This window comes from Meleagris gallopavo, chromosome 16 (genome assembly GCF_905368555.1).
Source record: "Meleagris gallopavo chromosome 16, MGAL_WU_HG_1.1, whole genome shotgun sequence".
In the NCBI taxonomy this organism is placed as follows: domain Eukaryota; kingdom Metazoa; phylum Chordata; class Aves; order Galliformes; family Phasianidae; genus Meleagris; species Meleagris gallopavo.
The window spans coordinates 13,478,922-13,504,424 of NC_139419.1; the positions used below are offsets into that span (position 1 = coordinate 13,478,922).

The 25,503-nt window shown below is 52.2% G+C and overlaps 3 protein-coding genes across 11 annotated transcripts in view; all 3 read left to right on the forward strand.

Annotated features, from left to right (window-relative positions):
* The first annotated feature begins 251 nt into the window (after positions 1–251).
* On the forward strand, positions 252–4,671 carry PRR35 (proline rich 35). Its single transcript, XM_085237626.1, has 2 exons — positions 252–1,957; positions 2,963–4,671. The coding sequence occupies exons 1-2, from the start codon at positions 339–341 to the stop codon at positions 3,897–3,899; spliced, it is 2,556 nt and encodes an 851-aa protein (XP_085093752.1). The 5' UTR covers positions 252–338; the 3' UTR covers positions 3,900–4,671.
* Positions 4,672–10,483: 5,812 nt separating this feature from the next.
* On the forward strand, positions 10,484–13,513 carry NHLRC4 (NHL repeat containing 4). 5 transcript variants are annotated; one of them, XM_085237868.1, is made up of 5 exons: positions 10,514–10,641; positions 10,821–10,991; positions 11,510–11,582; positions 12,064–13,070; positions 13,244–13,513. In XM_085237868.1, exons 4-5 carry the CDS (start codon positions 12,080–12,082, stop codon positions 13,315–13,317), a joined length of 1,065 nt encoding a protein of 354 aa, XP_085093994.1. In that variant the 5' UTR covers positions 10,514–10,641; positions 10,821–10,991; positions 11,510–11,582; positions 12,064–12,079; the 3' UTR covers positions 13,318–13,513. The 5 variants fall into 5 exon arrangements, with proteins under 5 accessions (XP_085093992.1, XP_085093993.1, XP_085093994.1 ...); XM_085237867.1 differs by lacking the exon at positions 10,821–10,991 and having other exon boundaries at positions 10,504–10,641; XM_085237864.1 differs by lacking the exon at positions 11,510–11,582.
* Positions 13,514–13,647: 134 nt separating this feature from the next.
* Positions 13,648–25,503, forward strand: part of PIGQ (phosphatidylinositol glycan anchor biosynthesis class Q) — a 30,972-nt gene continuing 19,116 nt past the window's right edge. For 2 of the 5 annotated variants that reach the window (XM_085237863.1, XM_085237858.1), the window contains exons 1-4: positions 13,648–14,415; positions 16,491–17,173; positions 21,658–21,789; positions 22,966–23,086. In XM_085237863.1, the coding sequence (XP_085093989.1) occupies positions 16,509–17,173; positions 21,658–21,789; positions 22,966–23,086 (918 nt within the window). In that variant the 5' untranslated portion in view covers positions 13,648–14,415; positions 16,491–16,508. Of the gene's footprint in view, positions 14,416–14,439; positions 14,973–16,324; positions 16,395–16,490; positions 17,174–21,657; positions 21,790–22,965; positions 23,087–25,503 lie in introns of those variants that run through there. The other 3 variants (XM_085237860.1, XM_085237859.1, XM_085237862.1) reach the window with 3 other exon arrangements.

Consider the following 25,503-nt stretch of genomic DNA (forward strand, 5'->3'; position numbering starts at 1 on the left):
GTGGTCTTCACGTCCCCAGTAGGCTCAGACCACACTGTTTTTTTCCTTCAATGGTCCCAGGTACCTGTGACAGTCTGCAGATGCTGCTGGCCATAATGAATGGGTAGCAATGCTAGGGTACACTCAGTCTGTCTGAAGCCTCTCCCCACCAAATCTGTCTGTCTGAACACCCTCTTTGACTGTATTCACATACAAGCAGGACTTGGCAGGGCTGACAGCTCACCAACTCCCATGTTCTCTCCTTCCAGGGCACACAGAAGTTCCTGGGGAGGTGGAGTGAGATTTAGGCACTGAGCCCCTCTGCTCCCACCAGGAGCCATCTCCAGACATCCACTGCAATGTCCAAGGACGACGTGGGCTGCAAGCTGACCTCTGTCTACAAACACAAGGAGAGGAAGCCCAAAAAGCCCCACTACATCCCGAGGCCATGGGGCAAGCCCTACAACTACAAGTGTTTCCAGTGCCCCTTCACGTGCATGGAGAAATCCCACCTCTACAACCACATGAAGTACAGCCTGTGCAAGAACTCCCTCTCCCTCCTCATCGAGTCTGATTGGCCCTACAAGAAGGGCAACCTGCTTCACCCGGAGCTGCGGCTCCTGCATGCCACCGAGGCCACGCGGCTGCGGGGGCGGCAGGACGAGCCGGAGACCTGCGACTCCTCAGCCACGTTGGGAGGGTCAGGCAGGATCAAGCAGACCCCTGGAAGGGTTGGCCACGAGGAGAAGTCGGCATCAGGAGTGGAGATCCTGCCTGCTGAAGGGGCTGGGGAAGAAGGCAGCCCGTTCCAAGAGGAGGAGGAGGATGTGGCTGGCCTCTTGAGGCAGATGGATGCGGGGGAAAAGAAGGAGAAAAATGAAGAGGCAGGTTGCCAAGGTGATCCAGCTGAACCAGAAGTGAACACTTTGGTCTTTGGCTTCAAGAACAAGAGAGAGAAGCCTTGCAAGGAGGTGGAGCCTGACTTCATCATCACAGATGTCTTCTCTCTCAAGAACCATGTCATGAAAAGCAGAGAAATGGCCTCCCCAGACCTAGAAGCTAAGCCAAAGCATTGCAGAGTGCCAAAGAAATGCCTGGCCAGTGGTGGGATCCTCATGGAGCAGTGGAAACTGGTGGCAAATGGGCAAAGGAGGAGCACACCTGAGGTCTCCCCGCCTTGTACCGACAGCAACATCATCCCATGCTATCCACCTCCAGCCTACAGTGACTACCACGAACCTCAGGGCCTCAACCTCTCACTGCTGGGCATCAACTATCCCCTGAACCCCAGCCTATTCTCCTACCTGAGCCCCACTATGCCCAACAGTGCGACAACACACCCACACTTGGCTCAGCTGCCATTCCTGGCTTCCACGGCCCAGCTGATGCACCCACATGCTTCCCACTTCCAGCCCCTGCAGAGCCCCGAGCGCTCTGCCTTTCTGCCTCGCTTCTACTACCCTTTGCTCTTTGAGCACACCTTCAGCTCCACCGAAGGCAAGATGTCATCCAGCAAGCCGGAGGCCCAGCAGCTGGTGGGCTCGGTCATGCCCACGCCTCCCCAAGCCAAGACCCCCAGTGAGCCATCCAAACCAGCACTACTGAAGGTACCAGTGCTGAAACCGAGTTTTCCTTGGCCCAAAAGTGGTAGAGAGGAGCCACCCCTTGAGCTCAGCCATGGACACGTGCTGGGGCAGGAAGAAGACAAGTGGCTGTCCCAAGAGAAGGAGACCAACCCAGACCTGGGCCTCAACAACCTGCGCAAAAAGCCAACCACTGACATCTTCCAAAACCTGGTGGGGATGAAGGATGGCACTTTTGCCCCCAGCAGCATCCAGAAGGCAGAGTTGACAGCAGTGACCTGCCTGGAGACTGGCAGTCCCACAGGCAATAACCTGAAGAGGAAGCTCCCTTCCAATGATCTGGATTTGATAGGATCTGAAATGCTGATGCCTGGAAAAGTCAGCTATCAGAGCAGGTAAGGTGTCCTTGGTCTCCTTCTCCACATCTGGCTGGCCTTAAACACCACCTTCATACCCCGTTGTATCCCTGATGACCCCTTCCCACTAGGTGCTGCAGGAGCTCAGCTCACTCCAAGCCAGCAGTGAATTTAGCACCCATCCAGAGCAGGGCTTTTGGCCCTCCAGGTGCATCCAAGCAGCTGGGCTGTGTCACTGCTTGCTGTTCCTCGATTTCCCCCATTTCACACAGAACTAGTAAGGTTCTAAGGTGTAAGGTGGGGTATGTGCAGTGTGGACCTGCGCTCCCCAGGCACCAGGGAATCTCCTTTTGGGTCCCCAAGTATCTCACAGTTGCTGGAGCAATCGTTTAAACATTCACATTTGCATTCCTCTGATTTGCCTTCTGGTTCCAAAGCCCAGAGGGAGGGTCACGCTTCCAAACATTTCCTTTTACCTGGGGCTAGAAATGTGCACAGCTCCTTGTAACAAAATTTCAGTTCCTCCCCTGATTGTGCAAGTCCAGCTGTGGCTCCAAGAAAAATGTCACTGCTAAAACCACAGCTTTTGGCACCCAGAGGAACATTCTCTGGAGAAGCACTCTGTGCTTTTCTACCTCCACTTGCCTCTTCGCCATTCTCAGGATGGCTGCAGAGATCCTCTGCACCTGGACACGCATTAGTCTGTGTGTCCATCTGTCCCTCGGTGCTCCAAAGAGAAAGAAAAAACAAGTCTAGCCAGCTGAGCTGGCATCGCTCACCAGCACAATCTCCCCAGAGTAGACTCGTGTTGGGGGGGGCACAAAACAGCCTATTTTAGGCTGCATCTCTCTCCTGGGAGAACAAAGGCAGGAGCAGATCCAGCCAGATCTCTGCAAGCCCAGATCCAAGCCTTTCCTGGAAGGTCCTCGTGCTGGCAGCACGCACGGAGGAGCTCATGCTGAACCTGCTAACGCTGGTCCTGGACATACTCCAAAGATTTTGCCAGTGCTCCCCCTAATCATTGTATTCATTTCTTTTCTGCAGTAGTTCAAGAGCCAACGCCTGCCACATCCCCAGGGCTCTGGATCACTGGCACATGGATGTCCTGGCGGGCTGGCCTGAGGAACCTGAGAGGGGCAAAGACCCTGAAGGCCTGCCCTGTGCAGGAGCTGCCCCTGAGCACGGCCTCTGCAAGCAGAGCAGACCGCAAGAGCCTTCTGCCACCATGACAGACTCTGAGGCTACCACCGTGCTTATTGGGGACCTGTCCAAAACCTTAGAGGAGTACCAGGAGGTGGAGAAGAAACTGTCTGATCTGGCAAAGGAGGACACTCCTGGGCAAAAAGAGCTGAGGGACCAGCTAGTCAAAATCCGAAGGGAGCTCTACCACATCCACCAGGCACTGGAGAAAGCCGCCAAACCCCACGAGGGGCCCCTGGACCTCTCGGTGAAGAGATCCTCCGAGGGCCTGGAGAAGTGCCCGCAGACCAAGAAGGAAACGTGCAGCGTAGGCCTGGGAATGGAGAAGCTCCACGGCAAAGACCAAGGGGCCCTCAACAAATGTTCAGCCGCAGCCGAGCCTGGAGACGAGGAGGGGCTGCCAAGCTGCCTCCTGGAGGCCGAGAACAAAACCATCGACCTGCTGATCAAGATGAGCCGCTCCGAGAGCCTCCTCCGGGCATCCTCCTCAGAGCCCCACCTGGGTGCCGTGATCAAGGCGGAGGTGCTGCCCCTCGCCGTGCCACTGGAGCTGCGGCACGTCATGGAGCCCTACTACAGCCGCACCACCAAGTGCGAGGCGGACTCCAGCGTCCTGCTGTGCTCTGACGGCAGATCCAGCACCACCCAGGGCCCTCCGCTCCCCGTCGCCACCGAGGATGGGTCGCTGGGCTGCCGGGCCGTGCAGCGCTCCCTGTCCTGCAGCCTTCCCACTGAGACAGACACGGTGTGTGTCCACAGCCCTTTGCATGCCGACCCCTAAATCCACTATGCTTGAAAGCTCCTGGATCTCACTAGCCACCTCATGCTTGACCTTCCTAGTGTCCCACCTCTCTGGTATCCCTCCTCCGCACAGATGAAAGCTTCACCACTGCCTGACTCCATAAAGTGTAAGAAACCAGCCCGTGACCCCCTCCCCACTGTCCTTTTGGGCTCTGCATGCTCAACAGCCTCAGCTCCCTGGTCCTGGAGCTCCCTTTGGAAGGGAAGTCACTTGCAGGCAAGAAATGCGAGCTGCTAAACACAACAAGCTTTCCGTTGAAGGCTCATCCAACCTTCTCATCAGAGACTCTCAGGGACTTCTGCAACCCAGCTCCCATGGCAGGGGAGGGACCACAAATGGAGTGTCTGTAAGAACAAGCCTGGGTCCAGAAGTGGTTGTGCTCAAAGAGACTGTGGCTGTCACCTCTGTACAGAGCAGAACTGTGACAGCTTCATCCCATGGTGGCTTCAGGGTCACAGAAGAGAAGTGTTTGCCCAGATGAACTGACCCAGAGGCCAAGTACACTGTAAAGACAAGAACATCTTCCCAGCCACAACAACAAGATGCAATAGCCACCTTGCCTCAAAGCACGGCTCCACAGCTGGGTGCTGAGCTCTCTGTCCAGAGGACTTGCCATGCATGGGTACTGCTGGGCTGTGGGGATGCGTTCCTGCCCATAGTTCTTCCAGTGTCTGGTTCTTTTTCTTGCCTTTACACAGAAATGACTTTCCCTTCCTCTGTCCCCTTGGCCTCTCCCCATGCAGACATGATGCATGCTCCTCACAAAAGCCCGTGTTCCTGCAGGATACCACTCCCAAGAGCTCCTGCCCAGTAGTCCTAAACTCCCAAATGATGGTAAATAGGACTGTAAAAGGGGTGAGATGGTGGTGCTGCGAGCTCTGCTGCTCAAGATACAAAGATGCTGAAAACAACTGTAAAGGAACTTTGGGATATGCAGCTTCTTGGCCTGCCCCAAACTGGAATGACTCCAAGAAACCACCAGTGTGTCCCCTTCCACCATGCTGGGCAGGGTCTGCTTGGGGTCAAGAAGTCCCCATGCCTTGATCAGGCTTTTCATGTTTTTCCTTTCACCATGGTGGGTATAACATGCTCTCCTCAGCCCTTTTTCATCCACACACTGTGTTCAAGAAATGATGGGGTCACATTTTAGCACAAGGTCCTTCAAACTTGTGGTTGGTATTGCAATGAGAGAGCCCAGCTGAGGGGGTGGGGATGGCAGGACGAAGAGGACAGCAAAGCCACCAATAATGGGCCTGTGCAGCACAGCGTGGGAGCTTTAGGCACTGGCACTTCTCCGGGCACAAGGTGTACAGTGCTACCATGAGTGTCAAGATCCCATGTGCTTTGATGGACTTAGACAACAGAAGAAGCTGACTCTTCTCACCTGACTGCCCTTTGGACAAGGTTTCCACCACGTCAAAAGGGGTTATTTCTCACTCAAGGATTTTGCTCAGAGCACACAGGTTTCCAAAGTTCTCTCTAGAGAAGTGAGTGCAGTGGGGGGGCAGAGAAGGAGAGCACTGCTGAGCTCAGCTCCACAGCTCCAGCTCCGGACCTTCCTGATGAGTCGTGTCCTGTTGCTTCTCGTGGCCCTGGCTCCACAGACCAGTGGCAGCCTTGAGATCCAGCCACAAGAAACTCAAGATCTAGGGCTCAGGATCCTTGATTCTGGAGCCCAGGGGAGGTAGGGAGGTAGACCCTTTCTTTCTGGATTTGAACCGTGCTGAGATCTTCAGATGCCATAACATTATGAGCACAGCAGCCCCCTCCATACCAAGCACCTTGCTCACACTACCCACTCCCGGCAGCCTATCCACCTCTCTCCAGACTCTTCTGCCGCTCTGTGCCCCTCTGTCCCCCTGAATGCCTCCTGTCAACCCACCCTTTCCTGTCTCCCTCATCCCACACATCTCCCCTACAACAGCATCTCCCCATTCCTCATCTCAGGACTCTTTCCCCTATAGCTTCTTCCATGCCAGGACTCTCGCTCTGCCCCAGCAGAGCACACAGAGGCTGGAGTCTTGTTTTTCTGTGCTATCCACCCCTGCCCACTCAGCTCTTACCTCCTCTGGTGAACAATAGCACTTCTGGGTCCTTCTGCCCACCCCGGAGCCTCATCTCTTCCCTGCCCCAAGCAGCACATTGTATTTCCTAGCAGATCCTGGGCATCTTGGAGGTCTGAGACACCAGTGAAGGAGCTGAGCTCCCAGACCACCAGCCCTGGGCTTCAGCAGGAGGTCTGTGCCCAGACCAAAACACAGTGCTGCGTTTCTCCCTTTAAGCTGATGTACTGCTCAAGCATGGGTTGCCTCCCCACACCAGTCCTTGGCTCCATCCCACCACCCCCATCTGGGACCCCTCCCTGCTCACCGGTGCCTGGGGCGGCAGCCGGTGCCCGCAGCCCTCGCTGCATCACTCACGGCCTCTCCTGCCTCCATAGAAAGCTGGGGGGCAGGCAGGAGATAGAGGCCAACCACACACTATTTATTGTTCACAGTTTTACGAATGTACAAAACGAAAACCAAACCATTAAAAAGAAAAACCTCCGAAGGCTGCTGCTGTCTGCTGTGTTGATGCCAAGGGCATGCACTTGGGCTCTCCATCCCAGCGCCCGTGCATCTCTGGGTTTTGAGGGTTTGTACCCTCGCTATGACTGAAGCCAGCTGCTATGGAGACAGTGAGTGTGGCTATCCCTGTCCTCAGAGCTGTCAGGACAGTGCTAGCATCTCTTGCTCCAGAGTGCCACTCTCGCCAGTGTGGGAAGCAGCAGAAGGGAAGGTGTGGGAATGAGTCCCACGTCCTCAGTGTCACCCAGCCTCCCTGTCCCAGTGGTGCCTGTGGCACCCCGCAAAGGGGACAGATCCCCTCCTTGCCTGCTGTAGCTGCCTGGGGCTCCTGCAATGGCCATGAGTGCCTCCAGGAGGCAGCCAGCCTGTGGCACCGTTCCAGCTCCAAAGGTGGAAGCATTTACCTTTGCATTTAAATAATGGATGGGAGTTGAACTACCAGGGTGCTTTATCCAGGGCGCAATCTGTGCCCTTGGGGCCCTCAGCCCAATCCAGCACAGGGCCCATTACACGGCTATTTGGTCACCCTAAAGGCATCTGATGGATGGCCATTACCCACCCTTTGCAGCGGCCCACACGATAGCCATCTTCCTCTGTCACGGCTGACTAAAGCCTCCCTGCTCATACATCCCCCCAAGTTCCTTGGCAGTGCCAAGGCTCAATCCCATCACTCCCCGGAGGACCCATCTGAATGAGGCTGAATTCCTCCCTGGTCGATTCTGCATGGCGGGGGGACGCCGGGTCACAGCAGGACCTTGGCTCAGCACTGAGACCAGAAGCTCCTGCTCAATGGAGCTGCACGGCTTTTATGGGTTTCTTACCCTGGGTGGGTAGAGCTGCTCCCGCTCAGGTCCTTCTCCTCTGGGCTCAAGAGCAAAGGACAGCTCATGGATGGAGGGGAAGCGGGGGGGGGGGGAGTTTTCTAATAAACAACCCCCCAGGGAAGGCTTCTCTCAGGCGAGGGACAAGGCTTCAGGGTAACTTGTGCAGGAGAAAGTTATTGCTCTGCAGCCTACCGGCACAAGGATGTGGCTCCAGGGTTTCTGGAGCAGAGCTGGGATGCAGTGGGTGGGATTGCTGCATCCCAACCCACTTTTCCAGCCATGGTGTCTTGGCTGTGATCATGAGGACCAGCAACAAGAAGCAGAGGCAGGAATAGCCCTGTGCTCAATGAGCTGGGCCTGGAGCATTGCTGGATGCCCATGCAGGCTGTCCCATGGTAGGACCATGTGCGGTGTGGTTGGGGTGTGGGCACTCATTCATAGCGGTGGGATCCCAGGTGGAACCAGCTGGGCACGAGAAGTGGTTCCTGCCCAGCACAACCAGTTCTCTCCTAACTTGACACGGGCAGGCCAGAGCTCGGAGCAGTGGAAAGTTACCGAACGTGGACTAAAGAAGGGCCAAGGTCGGCAAGGAGATTTCTGAGCAGATATGTGAAGCTGCTGAGACAACCTACAGCAGAGCTGCTCTGTCTGAGCAGGAGAGAGCAATGAGCTGCTGAACTGTGAGCTGGGGGAGGCAGCCAACCTCTTCAATTACGTGGGAGAAAAAAAGAGTAGAAAAGCCTACAACATTTCCCTGCTGCCTTTCTTCCCCAGCCCATCCATTATTCCAGTTGGAGGTTTCCTTTCCCAGCTTGTGGATACTTCCGAATGGATGTGAACAGATTAGTTCCCTGGGTGTTTGCCCAGGGCAGAACCACTCTGGCTTTGGAGTTGGATAAAAGGCTCAGAGAGTGAAGCAGGGAGGGTTTAAGTACTTGAAAGTGATGTTGGGAGTATGTAGGAGAGCCGCGGTCTGGCTCGGGGGCACGTGGTCCCCAAGGACAGCCTGGAAGAGCAGAAGTGAGAGCAAGAGCATGAGCAAGAGAGAGAGAGTGAGAGCAGGTCTCCCTCGGGCCTCTCTTGGGCCTCCCTCTGCTCCAGGGGATGCAGGTGATGCTGGGTACCAGGGCCAGTGCCACCCTAGGAGCCACTCATGGCCCAGCATTGGGCTGCCACAGCCTGGGGACAGATGAGGAAGGGGCAGCCCATGGGTCTGCTCCTGCAGGGAAGGGGTTTTCTGCCGGTGCCCACTTATCTGCAGTGCCTTTGGACCTTTTGGTCAGACTCAGCGGAGAGCTAGATGTCCCAAACAAGATTAATTTCTTAATCCTCTGGTGAGCCTCATGGGGGAGAAAAGGCTGTGCAGGAGGAGGGATGGGGCTTTCCTATTGCTCTGCCAAAAGAGCTCAGTCCCTATCAGACACTGCAGAACCTTCTCCACAGGTTAGATGACTGACAATGGGGACTCTGGTGTCTCACAGGGTGAACATATTTCCAGGGGCCAGCAGCAGGACAGTTGTAGGGTTTCCCAACCAATGCTTTCAGAGCAGTCAGAGACGCTGCTGTTCTACTTCGGGTCTGTCTGAGAACAGTCCTAGCTTTCAGTCTAAATCTCCCCAAGGCGACTGAAACCGTCCATGGATGCCATGGCCATCCACGTTCCCCTTATCCTCCCCCATCCCTGCAGGTGTGATCTAAGTAAGTTTGGCTTTTTTTTCATGACTCTACCTCTAGGTAAGTAATCTCATGGGATAAGCCACCCAGCACACATGTATGGTGTTAGGCAGGTGTTGTGCCCTATCCCCTGGGCACAGAGCTTTCCTTGTGCACACTCAGGCCAGAACTCATGGGCCTGGGATAAGGGGAGGGAAAACACCCAAGGGTTGAAAGTCACTGCTAATGCCTGCCATGTTCTGGGAAAACCTGAATTGCACCCAGGCTCTCCTCACCTGGTACATCTGTAGTGTGGGCAGCCAGAGCATGCCCCCGTCTTTGAACCTTGCAGCTCCCAGTGTTGGCGTGGGCATGGGCTGAACCATGACACAGGTGCCTCCTGAGGTCCAGGGGTGGCTTCAAAACGGGTTGTGACAGAGGCACGGTCCTGGAAAGGTGAACAGGAGCCCCAGGGGCAGGCTGTGTTTGTTTATCATGGTGATGGAGCACATAACAGTGAAACGAAAGGTCAGACCCTGTTGCCCTGGGAGATGGTTTTTGAAGCTGCCTATGTCCTGCTGGGACTTGGATGGAGTGGCCCCAGTGCTTGTCATGTCAGGTTATTTTGTAATTTTGTCTGGTAATAGGCCTGAAGCAGCCCTCCGGACCTTGTGAGCTTCAGGGATGCACTGATAGGACCAGAAGGTCCCCAAGCACTAAATCAGGAGCTCCCAGCCCAGGGCTCCAGAGGCAGTTCCCCATCCTGCAGCCCCTACAGCCAGCAGGGCCCAACTGCCTCCAAGCACCCCATAAGATGGAAAAATGGAGGGAGACTGATCCAAACTTCACTGCCTTCAGCTCATCTGGGTAATGGACAGACACAAACATTATTAAGCCCAAGAAAAACCTTCGCCACATTTAGGGTGGGTGCTTTGAGCTCGTCCTTGGCCAGGGTGCACCCCATACTGTGTAAATCCAGTGCTGAGCAGTGCCTTACAGGTGGGACCTCACTGGTTCTGCATTTACTCTTCACTATCTTTGCTTGAGCCGATCAGTGCTACCTCCAAGTCAGAACACAGCCTTGCACAGTAGCAGGGAGCCACGGTTGACAGACATGGAGATAAAGAGCGTTTCCATTGGACCTCAGAGCCTGGGCACTGCAAAAATCCCCATCTCCTCCCATAAACTGGGGCACCCAACTGCACATGACCCAGGCTGGGAGCACACAGGGAGCCATGGAGGAGCAGTGAGATAAGTTAAGAGCCCTGACCCAAGGTGTGGGAGTGTCCCCACCCCACTTTCCAAAGGATGTTTCACTCAGGTGCAGCATATTGCTCCCTTTGTCTGAAGCTCTGCATTAAAGCCCTTAATTGTCACTGCACCTGAGCACCTTGGGGCCTTTCCTCCTCTGATCCTGGAGGAAAGACACCTTTTGTCTGGGCATGAGACCAGCAGGGAATGAAAACTGGGTGCACCAGCCCTTGTCTTGCTGCTTCTGGTTGTCAGCACAAGAAGCTGTTGTGTTTACCCACACTCAAGGGCAATCGTCCGTCACTAACAACACAGCACAGCACCGTCAGCCCCACCACCCTAAGCCTGGCCAGGGAGCAGGGCAGAGCCAGCAGGAGGGCAGCACTGCTGGGAAGGACGGGCAGCCCCAGAACATCCAGACAAGAGGTAGGAGCTGGGCTTCTGGCTGTGCACAGTCACTGAGCTGTGCTGGGGATGGGGTCAGGGCCAGCAAAGTGGACACTTGTGTTTTTGGGTTTGTGGTGGCTGGCAACTTAGCCCCTTGGCTGGTAACTCACTTTTTCCCAACTCTGGAAGCCAGTTTATTGGATTTGAACTCTGCTCAGTTCTTCAGGAAGACCCCGATGCGCCGTGGCAGCAGCAGTGTGAGGGCTGGAGGAAGGCTTGGTGCCATCTCTCAGCTCCCTGCTGTCGGGCTGAGGCACTGAGGGAAGAAGGTGGGAAAGTTGTACTCAAGCCACAGACCCAACAGGAAACGGATTCACACTCACTCTCATGTAGGTGCATTTGGTGTCTCTGCAGATACTTGGGGAATGATGTTTCGGACATTTGCAGTGTTTGCATTTAGGAAGGATACACCCAATATGCCTCAGCCCAGCACAACCCTTCAGGGGTGGCTTGGGGAAGTATTACTTTTGCAGGCAGTGTAAAACAGCAGCCAGTCATGGGACACAGGGCAATCAAGGTGGAGCAGTGGCTTGCAAACAGAACAACTTAATGTGTCCTTTATAATAATAATTATGAGAGCATTTAAAGCAAGGTTAACTTCTGCCTCTCCAGGATCCTCACCAAGGCCATGTTTCTCTTAGCAGCTCTTGTTTGCTGAAGAGCAGGGCTGTAGACTCTGGGTTTTGCAGGACCCGTTCCTTCATATTTGTGGTTGTAAAACAAAGTGGGCAAAAGAGAAATTGTGGTTGCTGTGCTGGCTCTCACATCTGAAAGAAGGAATAACCCACTTCTGAAATGTTTGTGGAGGCTGAATCAGAGTAATACCTCTCTTTTTCTTCCTGCCAAGGCATTGGCTGTTTCCAGAATACATTGGTTTGGATGGAAGGAGGCTGCCCTTAGCAAACACACGTCCTGGCCAGGTGTGAAATCTGACCCAACGGGAGTGGAGGAAAAGTTAACCTCAACCAGTGCAAGCAGGGACTGAGCATGGCTTGGGGAGATGTGGCTTAGAGAAAATAGGATAAAGAAGTGTGAAGGACCTGAGAGAAGCCACTGATCTCAAGAACTGGAGAAGTGGAGTTCAGACCCAGTGCACTTTCACACAGGACTGTCCCTTCTGCATAAACCCTCAGGGCAGATCTGTCACTCAAACTGTCATTGAAGCCCATGCACTGTTTTGGTTGCAGATCCAGCTTTGCTCCCCTTCGATTTTTGTACCATTCTCCCTGTTTATATTTTGAGCACATAATTAGTGGGCAGGACTATGAGCTGTTCTCTGTTGCTTTGGCGTGAATCCAGCCTAGCACCAACACCTTGGTCCTGTGTAGACAGCAAGCACCTGAGCTCAGAGCATGTCCCTAGAGATCGGTCAGTAATAGTCCTTTCACTTACTCTAAACAGGGATGAGAGTCTCATCATGGACTCCACTCTGGAGACCAGCCAGCAGAAGGAGAAGCTTTTGAAAGCCCTCTACACCCTCCAGCTGAAGTCAAACACCACTCTCCAGACTGCCAGCCCACTGCTGAGCAGCCAGCAGGGCATGGGCATGGTGACACGGCTCCAAGTCCACCAGCTGGCAGACAAGACCAAAAGCCTGTGTAGAGACCTGGACAACATCAAGAACCTCCTCCACTATCGTCAGGATGAGCTGGTCCGGCAGATCCCCAACCCCACTGGCAGCCGTTATGGGTGTGTAAGTGGAATCCATTGCTCCCGGGATGGCTCCATCTATGTGACAGCCGAGGGTGCTCCTTGGGTGCATGTGCTCAGCAGCACAGGCCAAGTGCTGAAGTCCCTGCCCTGCTGGCAAACAGGGAGGGAAGGTGGCAGTTTTTTGCCAGAGGATGTGACTGTGACTCGGGCAGGAATGGTGGCCGTAGCTGACATGACAAATGGGGCTGTCAGGGTCTTCAATCCTCACACCACCCCCTCCAAAGGAGAATGGATAAAGATCGGGAAGGTTGGCTCCCCCAGGGGTGTTGGAGTGGACTCCATGGGCAACATCTTAGTAGCAGACTATGCCCAAGGCCAAGTCTGCAGCTTTGCACTGGACCATGCCTTCAGGACGCTGAACATCCGCTCAGTCCCCAACCTGCAGGGACCTCGCTACGTCAGCCCGGCACCCAACGGAGGCTTTGTGGTAAGTGAGGAGTGCGGAGATGTCAAGGTGTTCATGAGCAGTCATAAACTCGTTTGCTCCCTCAGCAGCAAATACGGACACCAGTTTGGCAACCCGGCGGGGGTGTGTGTGGATGCAGAAGGCAGCGTGGTGGTGGCAGACGAGCAGCACCGCGCCGTCCATTTGTTCCCAGAGAGCGGGGCTCCCATCTGCCTGGTGTCTGCAGGGCTGCGGAGGCCGGCTGGCGTGGCCTGCTCCCCCTTCGGGCACCTCTTCGTGGCAGACACAGGTGAGAACTGTGTGAAAGTCTTCAAGTACCACGTGAGGCCCCGGCAGCCCTTGGGCACCCTGTGACAACCTTCAGAGTGGGGCCAGTTCCACCACAACCCTGCTGAGCTTTGGTGGGTTGCAAATGAAGGCGCTCCCGTTGTCCCTGCACTCAACCACGTTGTTGCCATTCAGCTTTTCCAGATGGCAGAAACAAGGACTACAGCAACAACGCTTCAGTTCCACACTTCCTGGATCCAACAGAGTAGCTAAAGGGCTGAGATAGGACAGTGGGCATGGAACAGCCTCCCCAGGGCAATGGGACACTGCTCAGACATAGGGCTTGGGTTTGGCGGTGCTGTGCGGAGCCAGGGGCTGGTATCCACGGTCCTTATGGGTCCCTTCCAACTTGAAGGATTCTCTGGTTCTATAAAAATGATGGTGCGTTGGTGCCTTGGAAACTCACCGCCATCCTCTTGTGTGTCTTTTCAATGAATTAATTCCTTCTCTCCCACACACACCCATTTTACGTGGCCATGCTTCTGCCTCCCTGATGTCCAAGGCAGAGCACAGCCAGAGGGGTAAGGGCAGGACAGAGCTGAGTTTGCCATACCCTCCAGGAGAACATTAGAAGAAAGGTAACAAATTCCATGCCACATTCCTGACCTCTACAGGGAAGCAGCAACTACTGCACGGAGCGCGTTTCCTATCTACACGTCCCATTGCTCGCACAACATTGGGGCTGCACAGTTCAGGAGCCACATCGCTATCAGCAGAATGTGGGCAAGGCTGTTTTCCTCTCCTGCTCCAGCTTATGGCAGCGCAGCCTGCCCCACAGCTCCGAGGCTGCAGCTGATGCCTCCGGGCTCCCAGGGCGCTCAGCCTGCCTGTGCCGGGTGCACCATTCTGCACTCAGTGCCGTGATCTGTGCCCCACGGCTGCCAAAGGCTCTTATCCCGCATCCCAAGCACACCCCCGTGGGTGCTCCTTCCCATCGTGTTCGGTCAGCAGGAGGGTAAGCCAGGGACAGAGCGCGGGGAGAAGCTGCCAGGCACCACGAGGCCCTGGAGCCGAGCGCCGTGGCCACGAGAGATAGCAGGACCGAGCGCTGGCGCTGCTTATCTCATAGGCTCAGCAGCAGCTGCGGGTTACACCGCACGGCTCCCAGCCCTGCGAGGACGCCTCGGGTCGGTGCTGCGGGGCGAGGGGCCTGAAAACCCAGAGTGAAGCGGGGCTTTCGGAGGGGCGAAACGAGCACGGCAGCGGGCGGAACGCGGGACGCCGGGCTGCGGGGCCGGCCGGGATCAGCGCGGTGCGCAGGCGGCGTCTCCGAGCAACCGGCACCCGGAAGCGGGCGGCGCGGAGCGGTAGGCGGCGTTGGGCCGGAGCGGGGCGCGGGGCGGCGCGGGGCGGCGCGGGGCAGGGGGGCGCTACAGCTGCGGGCCGCCGGCGGAGAGCGCTGCGCTGCGGGCGGGAGGCGGGCGCGTTCCGTTGTGTGCTGCGCTTCCGGGCCTGGCGGCACCGAGGCCGGCGGAAAGAGCTCGGGGTTCCCGGGCGGGGATTTAGATTGGGCTCCTTCCCACCGCTGCCTCGACCCCTGCGCGCCCCGGGCAGCCCGGCGTGCGTAGAATGGCTTTGGTGGGAAGGGCGTCGCAGCCCTGCCGTGGGCTGTGCCCCACAGCTCAGCTGCCCAGGAGCCATCCGTGGCCATGGGCACCTCCAGGGGTGGGCACCCACAGCTCTGGGCAGCGGTGCCAGCGCCTCACCGCCCTCTGAGTGAAGGATTTCCTCTTCACATCTCACCTAAATCATTCCTCTTTTAGTTGAAAGCCGTTCCCCCTCGCCCTGTCGCTATCTGCTGGTGGTGCATGTGCTGTGTGAGCAGGAGATGCTCAGTTTTTGGCTGCATAGGTATGGGTGAAAGGTGGGAGTTGTGCCTCTGGTTTATTTCCTTCTCCCTGGGGTGTATGTGACCCTTAGCAAAAGGACGGTGCTTGTGCAAACGTGAAGCTAGCAGCAACTTCTTTCTAAAAGAAACAAATGTGTGATGCAGGGACAGGTTTTATTTTAGACTGTTTTAGGACCAGTCAAATTAATTATCAGCTGATTTTCACTATTTTCCTGTGCATTTCAGGAATTATTCTGATTGAGTGTCTGGCCTTGATTGTCTTCATCATCTTCCACCCCAAACAACCAATCCACCCTCATTTGGGCTGTGTCAATAGGAGTGGATAAGCAGGATGTCCTGTTTTTGAGTCTGTTTGGGTCTAATGATTGCTAGGGTTTGGTGTTGCTGTTTCTCAGTTGGACAATTGCAGTTCCCTCATCCTTCCCATGCCCGGTGTGCTGCACCTTTCCAGTCTCAGGATGTCACACCTGCCAGTTTTCTACTTTTGATGTGTTTTCCCTTCCCAATCTGCCGGAGTTTTGAAGCCCTTTGGAAGAAATGCAGATTATTTAAGGTTCTCCCAAGATGCTCGCAGGCTCCACATCTTCACAGTTATCCTCGGTCACAGAGGAGGAATGGGCTCCCAAAGCTGCTCTCCCCATGGGCCGGAGCTCCCAGTGCCTGCAGACACTGTGCTCAGCAGCAGAACCTCCCTGAACAGCCTGATAGAGGGAATGCACTGGGGTGATCTTCACAGTGCTCCGTGTTTGTAGGGCTGTGGGCCTGGGAGCAGCTTAACCACGTGCCTTTGCTGCTGCCCCATCGCCTACTCCATTCCACTGCAAATTGCCCAGTGCTGAGATTTACTCAATCAATTGTATTAAAAAGGGAGGAAAGAAACCAAACCACAGGGACCTGCGCGTTGTGCATCCTCTGTGCGTGTTATAAATACACTCCGTTTCTCTTTCCGACTGACTGGGTCCCTCGCAGAGCAGCCAGCCTCAGGGGCTGTGGAGTTTTCACATCTCTAACAAAGCACTGAAGGACAGAAAAGGACAACGGGTGCCAGATGCCGATTGTTCTGTGCGAGCGCTCTCCTTGCAGCAATTATATTTCTGTTAGAAACCTTCACCTTATTTAAAGAGACATTGTCAGCTGCCCTGAAGCGCGTTTTAATAAAAGATTATTGAGATATCTTCTCAATAATTGAGATTGAGATATTCTCTTAATGACATCAAGAAAAATACTTCAGATACGGAGCACTGATAAAGCAGAGATGCCTCTCCTGGTTTGGGATCTGGCATCTAATGAATTGAAGCTACTTTGTAAACTTCAATCAGTCAGTCATTGTAGTCTGCTTGCAACAAACTTCTTGTCTTTGTTTCTAGGTGAGAGGAGGGGATGAGTGCTGTGGTCGTGGCTGTTCAGTGTGTTCGTTACCCAGCTCTGGGTGCCTAGGTGATAAAGGAGACCTCCTTGCTGGTGACTTTGGCCACTCACGTTTTCCTTGCATCTAATCACCATCCCAAATTCTGCTTCTGTGTCTGTTGGCAGGTGTCCCATCCTCCAGGCATGGTCCTTAAGGTCTTCTTTCCTTCGTGCTGCTCCTCAGCAGAAAGCGGCATTTTGATCGGCCGCTGGATCCCAGAACAAAGCTCTGCTGTTATCCTCGCCGTGGTCCATTTCCCTTTTATTCCTCTTCAGGTGAAGCAATATCTCAGGGAAGTCCAGCAGGTGACTAAGGTCAGCATTTCTGTGCTCGGCTCATGGAACAACAGCAAACAGGAGAAAGAAGAGAGTCTGAGTGAGTTCTTGGAAGACCTTGGGACGATATTTTCTCATGAGCCGTGGATTCAGATAAGCAAAGAGGGAGACAGCAAATTCTGGAACTGTTCTACCCTTCAGAAACAGTCTGACACCCACAGAGAAGAAGAAATCATCTTAGTGTATTATGACCAGCGTAAAGTCATGCTGTCCCATCTGCACCCCCCGTTGGACACAGCTGACCTCGGGGCAGAGGATGCCTCCAAGCTCTCTGCCATCTTTAACACAGTTGCAAGCAGCAAGGTGCTCTTCATGACAGACAGATACGATGATGGGCCCATTAAGATGACCCACTGGCAGTCGGATGGCGTTGAAGCAAGTATCATTGTGGAGCTGATGAAGCAGGCCTCGGTGCCTGCCTGCATGCTGCTGACGTTCCTGCTTTCACTTGTCTCTGGGGTCTGCAACAGCAGGTGAGTGCTGCGGCCTGCTTGCATTTGGTGAGGAGATGTAATTTGTGCGCAGGCATCGCAGAGCATTGTGAGGTTCCTGCTAAAACTCCTTTGTTTCCATCAGTATTAGTCACGTTGCATCTCCTGGTTCTGCTTCTAGTTTCAGGTACCTTGCAGACAACCAAGAGGAATACTTTTCTGATATCTGAGAACACCAGCTGCAAAAGGATGGGCTCATGGTGACAGCGATGCCAGCTGTGACACAGCTCCTCTCATGCTCTCTAACCACGGCAGGTTGTGGGTCAGTCTGATGGACGTCCTGGGCAGTCCCACCACATCTGCAGACGCAGTGCCAACCAGTGGCATGTCAGGTTCTGTGGGCAGCAGCAGGCTGAGAATCTCCTAAATAAACCTGCTGTTGGAAACAGGCTGCTGCAGAGCTGCATGGGGAGCTCCACTGAAAGCATGAGGCAGAAACCCTCGGACACCTGGAGGTGTGGGGAGGTTTTCTGGGGAGGCAGTGAGCTGTTGCCCGTGTGCAGCAGGGGTCCCACTTCAATTTCATAACGGCCTAAATGGTTTTCCAACTATTATGTGGCTGGCAGACTGATGTGAGGGTTTTCTTAATGGCTTGATAGCTGAGACTCTTCAGTCCCTGTTTGCTGTGGAAAGCTCACTGGCTAAATACATCATTTAATAGTATGTCTGAACCCATCACCTCTTGGACCTCATAGGAGGTTGCAGGCAATGCTGGTCTGTGTGAAGCCTTGGTGAGATCCCACTGTGACAACAGCGAAACTGAGTAGGATGCTTGAAATGTAATGCGTGGCAAGTACGTGCTCTAAAGAGGAATTCTGAGCAGATTTGAAGGGCAGGAGCTTCTGCATCCAGTGCTGAATAACACGGCTGGTCAGCCAGCAGCCAGCCTGGTGAGTGCCAGCATGCCAGAGCGGGTGCTGCAAATCAGCTTCCGAGCTGCAAGGGGACACTTTGATTGATCAGATTTGGATAACAGCTACTGCTGTAGTCATGGTTAAATCTTCTCAAGTGCAGCCTGAGGGTATGGGGAGCAGACTCTTTTAACAGGTTTCTAATTGTATGATGCTGTCATGAAAAATTACAGCACAGCTCTTCATATGCAGAGATTTGCTGAGCAGTTGGGTTATGTGCATTGGTACATGAAGGGAAAGCTGTCCATTTTTGGACTACTCTGCTGGAAGAGATTTAGGGTCAGAATACAACTGTTGTAACCGCCAGGGCCTGCTGGGGTGGCTGTGTAGATATTGACCATGCACTTGGCTGTAAGTGGGAGTGAAGGCAGAGCTTTGTGATTGGATAGAAGATATTGAAGTCAGCTCTGAAGGTCCTTTTTTTTTGGCTGTGCATGGGCTGTGTTCAACAACTAACAAGCAGGGTGATCCTTTTCTATCCAGGCCCATTGGAGTTCGGACTTATGGTCAACTTAAGCCCAGGCCTCACAGGTCTCCAAAAGGCCCAAGCATAACTTGGGAGTTTGAGCCTGTTCTTTGCAGCCTGGCAGGCTGGACACAGAAAGCCACAGCAGCTATCCTAATTTCAGCTTTTACTTAAGCCCAGTGTGGATGTTTGAAGCCCAAGCAGCAGCTTTGCTAGCAGCCAGCTGCACATATCAGCAAGCAGAATGCAAGGCTCTTTTGTTTAATTCAGCTATAGCACCTGCATGATATTTTTCAGTGGTTTTAAGTCTCATTCTTAGAGGATTAATACTTTGATTTATGACAGAGATTCTGCTCGACCTCCTAAGTCATTCAGTGCAGTTTAGTTCCATTTACCAATTGGTGTGTAGTACAGCTGAATTGTGCCAGTATCTGCAGTGCAAGAGGGGTTCAAGGATGGCATGTGTAAGCATCCCTGTGCAGTAGTGTTGCTGTTGGATCAGGGATACTTCTAGAAGCACCACTTGCTCCAGGATAGCTGCTTTGGATGGTTTCCTTGGTTTGTGTGGGGGTTGGATCTTCCTGGGGGAGGAAGGTGAGGAGGCCTTGTTGCCCAGATCTCTCTGAGCACACATGCAGAGGCAGACAGGGGCCTGAAATGGGACTGGTTGGTAATGCAGCCATTCCCCAGTGAGGCTTCTTGGGTGCCTGCTTTCACTTCAAGGGTTTTGTGTCACCCAGGCTTTAACTTAGAGAAAATGAGCTACTGGGTACATCGTGTTTTGGGTGCCTTGTGGACAGGTCGCTGTCTGCCTGGGGAAGAGGAAGGTCCTTCCATGGGCAGCTTGGTGGTGGGTTCTCAACTCTGAAGTCTCCTTCTTCCCTTTGCTCTGACAACTCCTCTGTCCGCAGTTACTGCAGTATTTCTTTCATTCCCAGATCTCTGTGATCCTAAGGGACAGTTGGATCTGAAGAGCAGGAGGAGGAGTTCAGTGATGTCCGCTCAGGCTGCAGAGGCCTGGAGCTGCTGTGGAGAGCCCTGTGTTGTATGCTTGTGCTGGGTAAATGGAGAGGTATCATTAGAAATCAGCGAAAGTGAGCGCTGACATCAATCCAAGCTCACCAAATGCACTCTGATCTCAAATGAAGGCATTTCTTCAGCACCACCTTGTGCTTAGCAGTGCCCATTGCAGCTCAGCATTCAGAGCGTGCAGGATTTCCCCACCACAGGCAGGCTCTAGGGAGCTGTTTGGAGCAGCAGGATGGTTTGTGTTGGGGCAATAAACTCCATGCCATGCTTTGTTTATTCTGAAAGCCCTCTTACCATGCTCTTAATGACACCAGGACCTCTGTCTGGTGCCTCACCCAGAAGGGAGGTTTTGTTCCTGTGGTTTCTAGGAAAGAGCAAAAAGAGAGCCGGGGGGCTCTGCTTTATGGGGCTGTAATGTCTGTGTGTGATCTGGGCCCCAAAGACTGCTTTCCTTCTGATATCTGGAAAATCCCTTAGCCCTGGGAAAAAAAAAATACTGGAAACTGAAGATCTATTTCTGCAGGCTATGTTAATTTATTTCCTTCTATTTGGAAGTACCCCAAAGGTCTCCTGCTGTTTAAATGAGGCAAATATATATCATTCATATTTAATGTGTACGATTGGTTTTCCGTTGCACTTACAAAAATCATTGCATATGCTGTGTGACAAACAGGTGGGAGCATCTACGGCAATGCAGAGTTGCTATGCATAGGGAAGGAGACCACGCAAGAAATATTTTTGGCTTTCTTTCTCATTACTGTTGCAGATGGGAGTTTCCATAGCACATCTTGCAACTATTATATCAATGCAGCATGTTTGTATTTTTATTTAAATGAATGTGTACGTACTGACTTGACAAAGAAAGAGTGTAAGTGGAACAATTCTGTGCTGTAGTAGAGGTTTTCCAGGCTGGGACATGGAGCCACTGGGCTAAGGGGGAAGGAAAGGGAAAAGGAAAAGGAAAAGGAAAAGGAAAAGGAAAGGAAGGGTCCACAGCCTATGTGAGTCTGCAGAGATCTCTGAGGTGGGCAGCACAGGTGCCCATGCTGCATCTCTCCTGTATGGAGCTCTTTTCTCCATCACTTTAGATGGTAAGATGCTGGTAAGTCAGCTGAACAGCAGTGCATTCATTTGTCTCTAAGGTGGGAGGCTGAGATGGAGAGCTGAGTAACTCTCAAGTTAAAAAGAATGATTCACAGTATGCTGTGTGCAGTTTGAAAGTTGAATGGGGAGGGGGGAGAGAACTTCAGCACTGTTTGTTAAAGTGAGGAACCTTGAAGTCTGGACAAAAGGGCTTGGGAAGGGTGAGGAGGAAGGGTATAGCAACCGTAGCAAACCAAGCAGGATTTGGAACCAGCTGCGATGCTGCAATTTGTGTAAAATGTACCAGCAGGCAGAGGCTGGTCCTGGAGGCCTCTGCTGCCATGCTGCAGGCTGATTTCCTCCCAGAGGGGCCAGGGGAGGCATGCAGACGTTCATGGAAGTCTCCAGGCCTCATTAACTAATGGTCCCAACAGCTGTACAATTTCATAAGGGAAGCAGAATCCCAGGAATAATTTTAGCATTTGGAAGGAATGTAAACTGAAGGAGCATGCCAACGCAGTACAAGTGAGTGGATGAAAGAGGAAACTGAAAGTGGAGATAGATTTCTAGTGAGTGAAATGACCACTGTGGACAGGAAAGAAGTGATCCCAATTGTATCAGCATCAGAGTTTATTCCCCACAGCAGCCGTGGTGCTTTGTGTCATTGCACTGCTCTTTGACAAACCTGTATCCCATGTGTCATTCTGGACTGTGCAAATCACGTTTGTTCCTTCTTTTGTGCATTGTGTGGCAACGAAGATAACTGAGCATCATGTAGTGCATTTCTTCTCAGTCAAAGAAAAAAACAGCACGTGAGTATTCCCTCCCCTCTGAGCCTGAAGTGGATGTTGACACTGAGTATGTCAGTATGTTTCTGGTTACATAACCTGCACTTTACACTAAATGTTTTGCATGGAGTTTGTACCAACAGTACGCAGGCAGAAGCCAAAGGGGATGTTCCTGTTGTGTTTCTGCAGGGTTCTGAAGTTTTGGCCTTTGTCTTTCTTGTGGAGCAAACTCTCAACCTGTGAGCAGCTGGGCCATCGCCTGCAGCACCTCCAGGTCATCAGCAGCAGCAAGAAGGCTCAAAACCAGACCCAGCTAATGAGGTATGGAATGCACACAATGACACATATGGCCCTGCCTCCTTTGGAGAACCCAAACCGTGGATCCTGTGCCTGCCACAGGGCTCTGAGACTGGCCTGGCTGACAGAACAGCACTGCGGGATCCTCGCTGTGCCATGTCCTGCTACCTTGCTTGCTCTGCTCCCTGGTACTTTGCAGATATCTTCCCTGTTCACTCTTTTATCCTGCCGATGTCTTTTGCCAGGTGTAGGCTTTTTTTTCTGGTAAGGATGGCTGGGATCTTGCCCACAGAAAGCCTGTACTGCACCCTTGTGGATAGTGCCTTGCTGTCAGTACTTCCACAAGCTCATTGCTTGCATGCATGCTGCCAAGGTTAACCAAAAGCTACCATTGGTATTCAGCAGCAGTTTCCAAAAGAGCAGAAAAGTTTAGTTGCTGCCCTCTTTTGCCTGCTCCTTTCATGCAGTAACTGGAGATCAGAGGCTCCAAAAGCAGTGAGGAAGTCAGTGTAACAAAAAGCAAACGTGCAGTGCAGTGAGTGGAACAGGAGAGGCGGGGATCTGACACAGATACTGAATGTGCTATGGCAGTTACACGGCGAGTCTTGTTCTGTGTGGTTCTCTGAGCCTGGGGAAATAGACTACCAGAGAACACTTAAATTAGCAGATTTGAAGGCCAGATGTAACTGTGGTTGTTTAGCCCGAAGGACTCACGTAATAGAATTTCCTTCAGACCCACGAGCAGTCAGGGGCAGCTCCACAGCCCTGCTGGAGTTGCTTACATGCCCAGGGATGCAACTGATTGCATTGACTGCAACTGAACTACGTCTTTTGGAAAGCCATCTGATCTCCATGGGGATCCTCCAAGTGCTGGTGCCCTTGGGACTGTTGAATTCCCACTGAGTACACATATACACCTTGTCCAACAGTCTGCTTTGTAGCTTCAGCCCTGCTATTCACTTCCCTTACTAAAAGAGGCTTCATGGTGTGGCATGCTCAGAGTGGCTTGGTGTTCAGCCACAGAAGTAGCAGCAGGTCAGTGAAAATCAAAAGATGTCTGCGCTATGTTTCTTTCCTAAGTTATCCTAATGTCCCTGGGACAAGAAAGGTACTATGTAAGTGAAGCCAACAGCTGCCATTGAAGCCTTAGTGCTGTCCTTCCTTTTGCTCTAACGTTGTTTCTTTTTATCCTGCATTCAGGAAAGCCAACATCTTTGTCTCTCTGCTGATTGATGTGGCTCTGGGGATACTGCTAATGTCCTGGCTGTACAGAAAGAACCAGATCGGTCACCTTGCTGACACTCTCATCCCTGTGGCTGATGTAAGTATGGCTGGAGCCATTCCTCTCTCACTTTCTCTGAGTCCTGACCAGCTCTTGGTGCCTGGGGTGGCTGTAAGGAGGCACTGCCTTATACACAATGATTTCAGAGAGTCTTGTCAATTGGGTCTCCTCAAGAACAGTGAAATCTTCAAATCAAGCCTGCTGGGGCTGCTCAAAAGGAACACAGCTCTGCTTTGAGTGTGCAGTGAATAGTAATTAGATGCTTACTGGAGGGCTGTTCTAGTTCCCAAAGTAACAATTATGGCTTGGGCAGAGCTCTGCAGCTGCAAGTTGGAGTGGTTATCAAGTTCACAGAAGTATCCTCAAGCTGTTGCTTTATGGGACATTTGGTAAAAGCCAACTGTAACCTGCATTGAATCTGGTAAACTACTGAAAAGTCAAACTTGATAAGCGTGCAACAGTGCCAGTGAAGAGGAAAATTGTGGGGAAATCCAAAGGCATTAGCTAGGCAGGATGCAAACACCTGAAACCCTAAGAATTCTAATGTGCTGATGGTAAACCAGAAAAACTTGCTGTGTCCCGTGCTCTTCTCAGACATAACTCTTCTTGCCCACTGAGATCCCTCAGCATCAGCATAAATTCACAAAGAGCAAGCATGACTCATACTATCCTGCTTTTCTGGTGGCTTGCTTTAAGTGCATCACTCCAATATATCTGTTTAGTGGCAGTAAGGAACAGATAATGCACTTCAGAGGCTGGAGGCCAGACTATTAATCTAAAGTTAGCTCTGATTTTAGAGCTTCTGTCTTTTGGGAATACATGTGTAGCTAGGGTCAAGCACTGCCATAGAGCTGCACAGCTTAATACTTTCTCTGCCCACTTTTCCTACACTTCTGGGAGAGATTGTGGATCTTTCCATTGGTTTTTCTGGCAGCTGGAGGTCATCGTCTTTGCTCTTTCTCCAGCAAAGTGGGAAATTCCAGGGAGGAATTTTATTCTGAGTAGAGAATTCCATCAGCAGTTTCTTTTTTGCTACTCGTCCTGTCCTTCCTGGGAGGAGATCATAGTTCCCTCAGCAATCATCTGTTTGGTCCATGTCTAACACTTTTGTTGTCACAAGCCATATGTCTCTGATCATTCTCAAGCACACCATGCTTTCAGAAAGTGGAGTGGTCTGGAGATCCAGCATAGCTGTGGGTCATGTTACTGCTATTTTTGCTATTTGTTGTAGCCAAACTTTAGAGGATTGCACGTTTAGGGATTGATGCAGACTCTATTCAGCAGCAGTGATGGAGTATGAAGGACATTTCTTCTGCAACACACGTGCTCCTGAACTACTTGAGCTATAAAATAAAGATCTTTACATTTTATTCCTAAATCTTCACCCTTACAGATATTTCAGCTGAAAAAGCTTAAGTTCTCTACAGCTCTCCTTGTGGGATTACTGTAAGTGTCCAGCTCTCAAAAATCTGATTTCTTAACAAGTCTGCAAGGAAGTGGCTCTTGGCAGCGTTCCTGTTTGCACAGGTGGCTCCAGGAGGGGTTCCATCTGCCCAGTGTCTTTGGCAGATGGGCTCTCTCTGTGCTCAAGGTGTATCTGATCCCAGCACCTGGCCTGGACAGGCTTGCTTGTGAGAGTTGCTCATTCTTTCCTCTCTTAGAAGTTCAGCTCATCTGTCACTCTGCATATATATCGTAACGTCACTTATTTTCATCAAGCCTTCTACAGACCTCGTTACCCCAGCATCACCAGGAGCTGTTTACTTACTTGCCTGGAAGTGTTCACTCCCTTTTGTATGGGCTGCCCGGCAGTCCGTTTGTGCCTTTCTTCTCTGCTCCATCGCCAAGCTTATCATTTCAGGCCACTTAACTCCTCTTACTTTCCCAGCCTTGCTTTCTCCTTCCAAGCGTATTAGATTGTGGACATAAAATCATTTGGAGTTCTTTTACTGCCTTTGGTGGGCATTGATTTATGTGCATTATGTGCAGGCCTTAAAAAATGCAGTTCTGAGCGATCCCAAAATATACCAATGACTTCAGCATGTGGTATGCAAGCCAGCACCACTTCTTTTCCAGCATGACAGCAAAATCTCCCCTTAGCCATCCAACTGTAGGTTTCCATTTTGCTGCTGAGTGTCCATCTGGTACACATTATTCCCATCACTTGAGCTTTCTCAAGTGCTTATGTGTTGCCAAGTTCAGCAATGCTAACTTTCCCGTGTGCAGAATGAGTTACTTTTCCCTTTTCCTTCCCTGATGCTCTTTGCTGATCTGCTTTTGGTGAGGCCCAGACCTGGTGATGATATTGACCTTCTTATGTCTCTGTATATGTTAGTAAACAGAACATGGGATGAATAGATAGATAGATAGATAGATAGATATTAATAATGTTGTCATAATATGGTACAACTTTTTTTTTTTAACCTTATGGATTTGATTGATTTTAATCTTGACAA

Excerpts from the sequence above, each read along its gene's own strand:
- PRR35 (XM_085237626.1), top strand. The coding sequence starts at position 339 with ATGTCCAAGGACGACGTGGGCTGCAAGCTGACCTCTGTCTACAAACAC. Across the intron at positions 1,958-2,962 it reads AAAGTCAGCTATCAGAGCAG|TAGTTCAAGAGCCAACGCCT; the intron begins GTAAGGTGTCCT and ends TCTTTTCTGCAG.
- NHLRC4 (XM_085237864.1), top strand. Across the intron at positions 13,071-13,243 it reads CCTCTTCGTGGCAGACACAG|CTTTTCCAGATGGCAGAAAC; the intron begins GTGAGAACTGTG and ends GTTGCCATTCAG.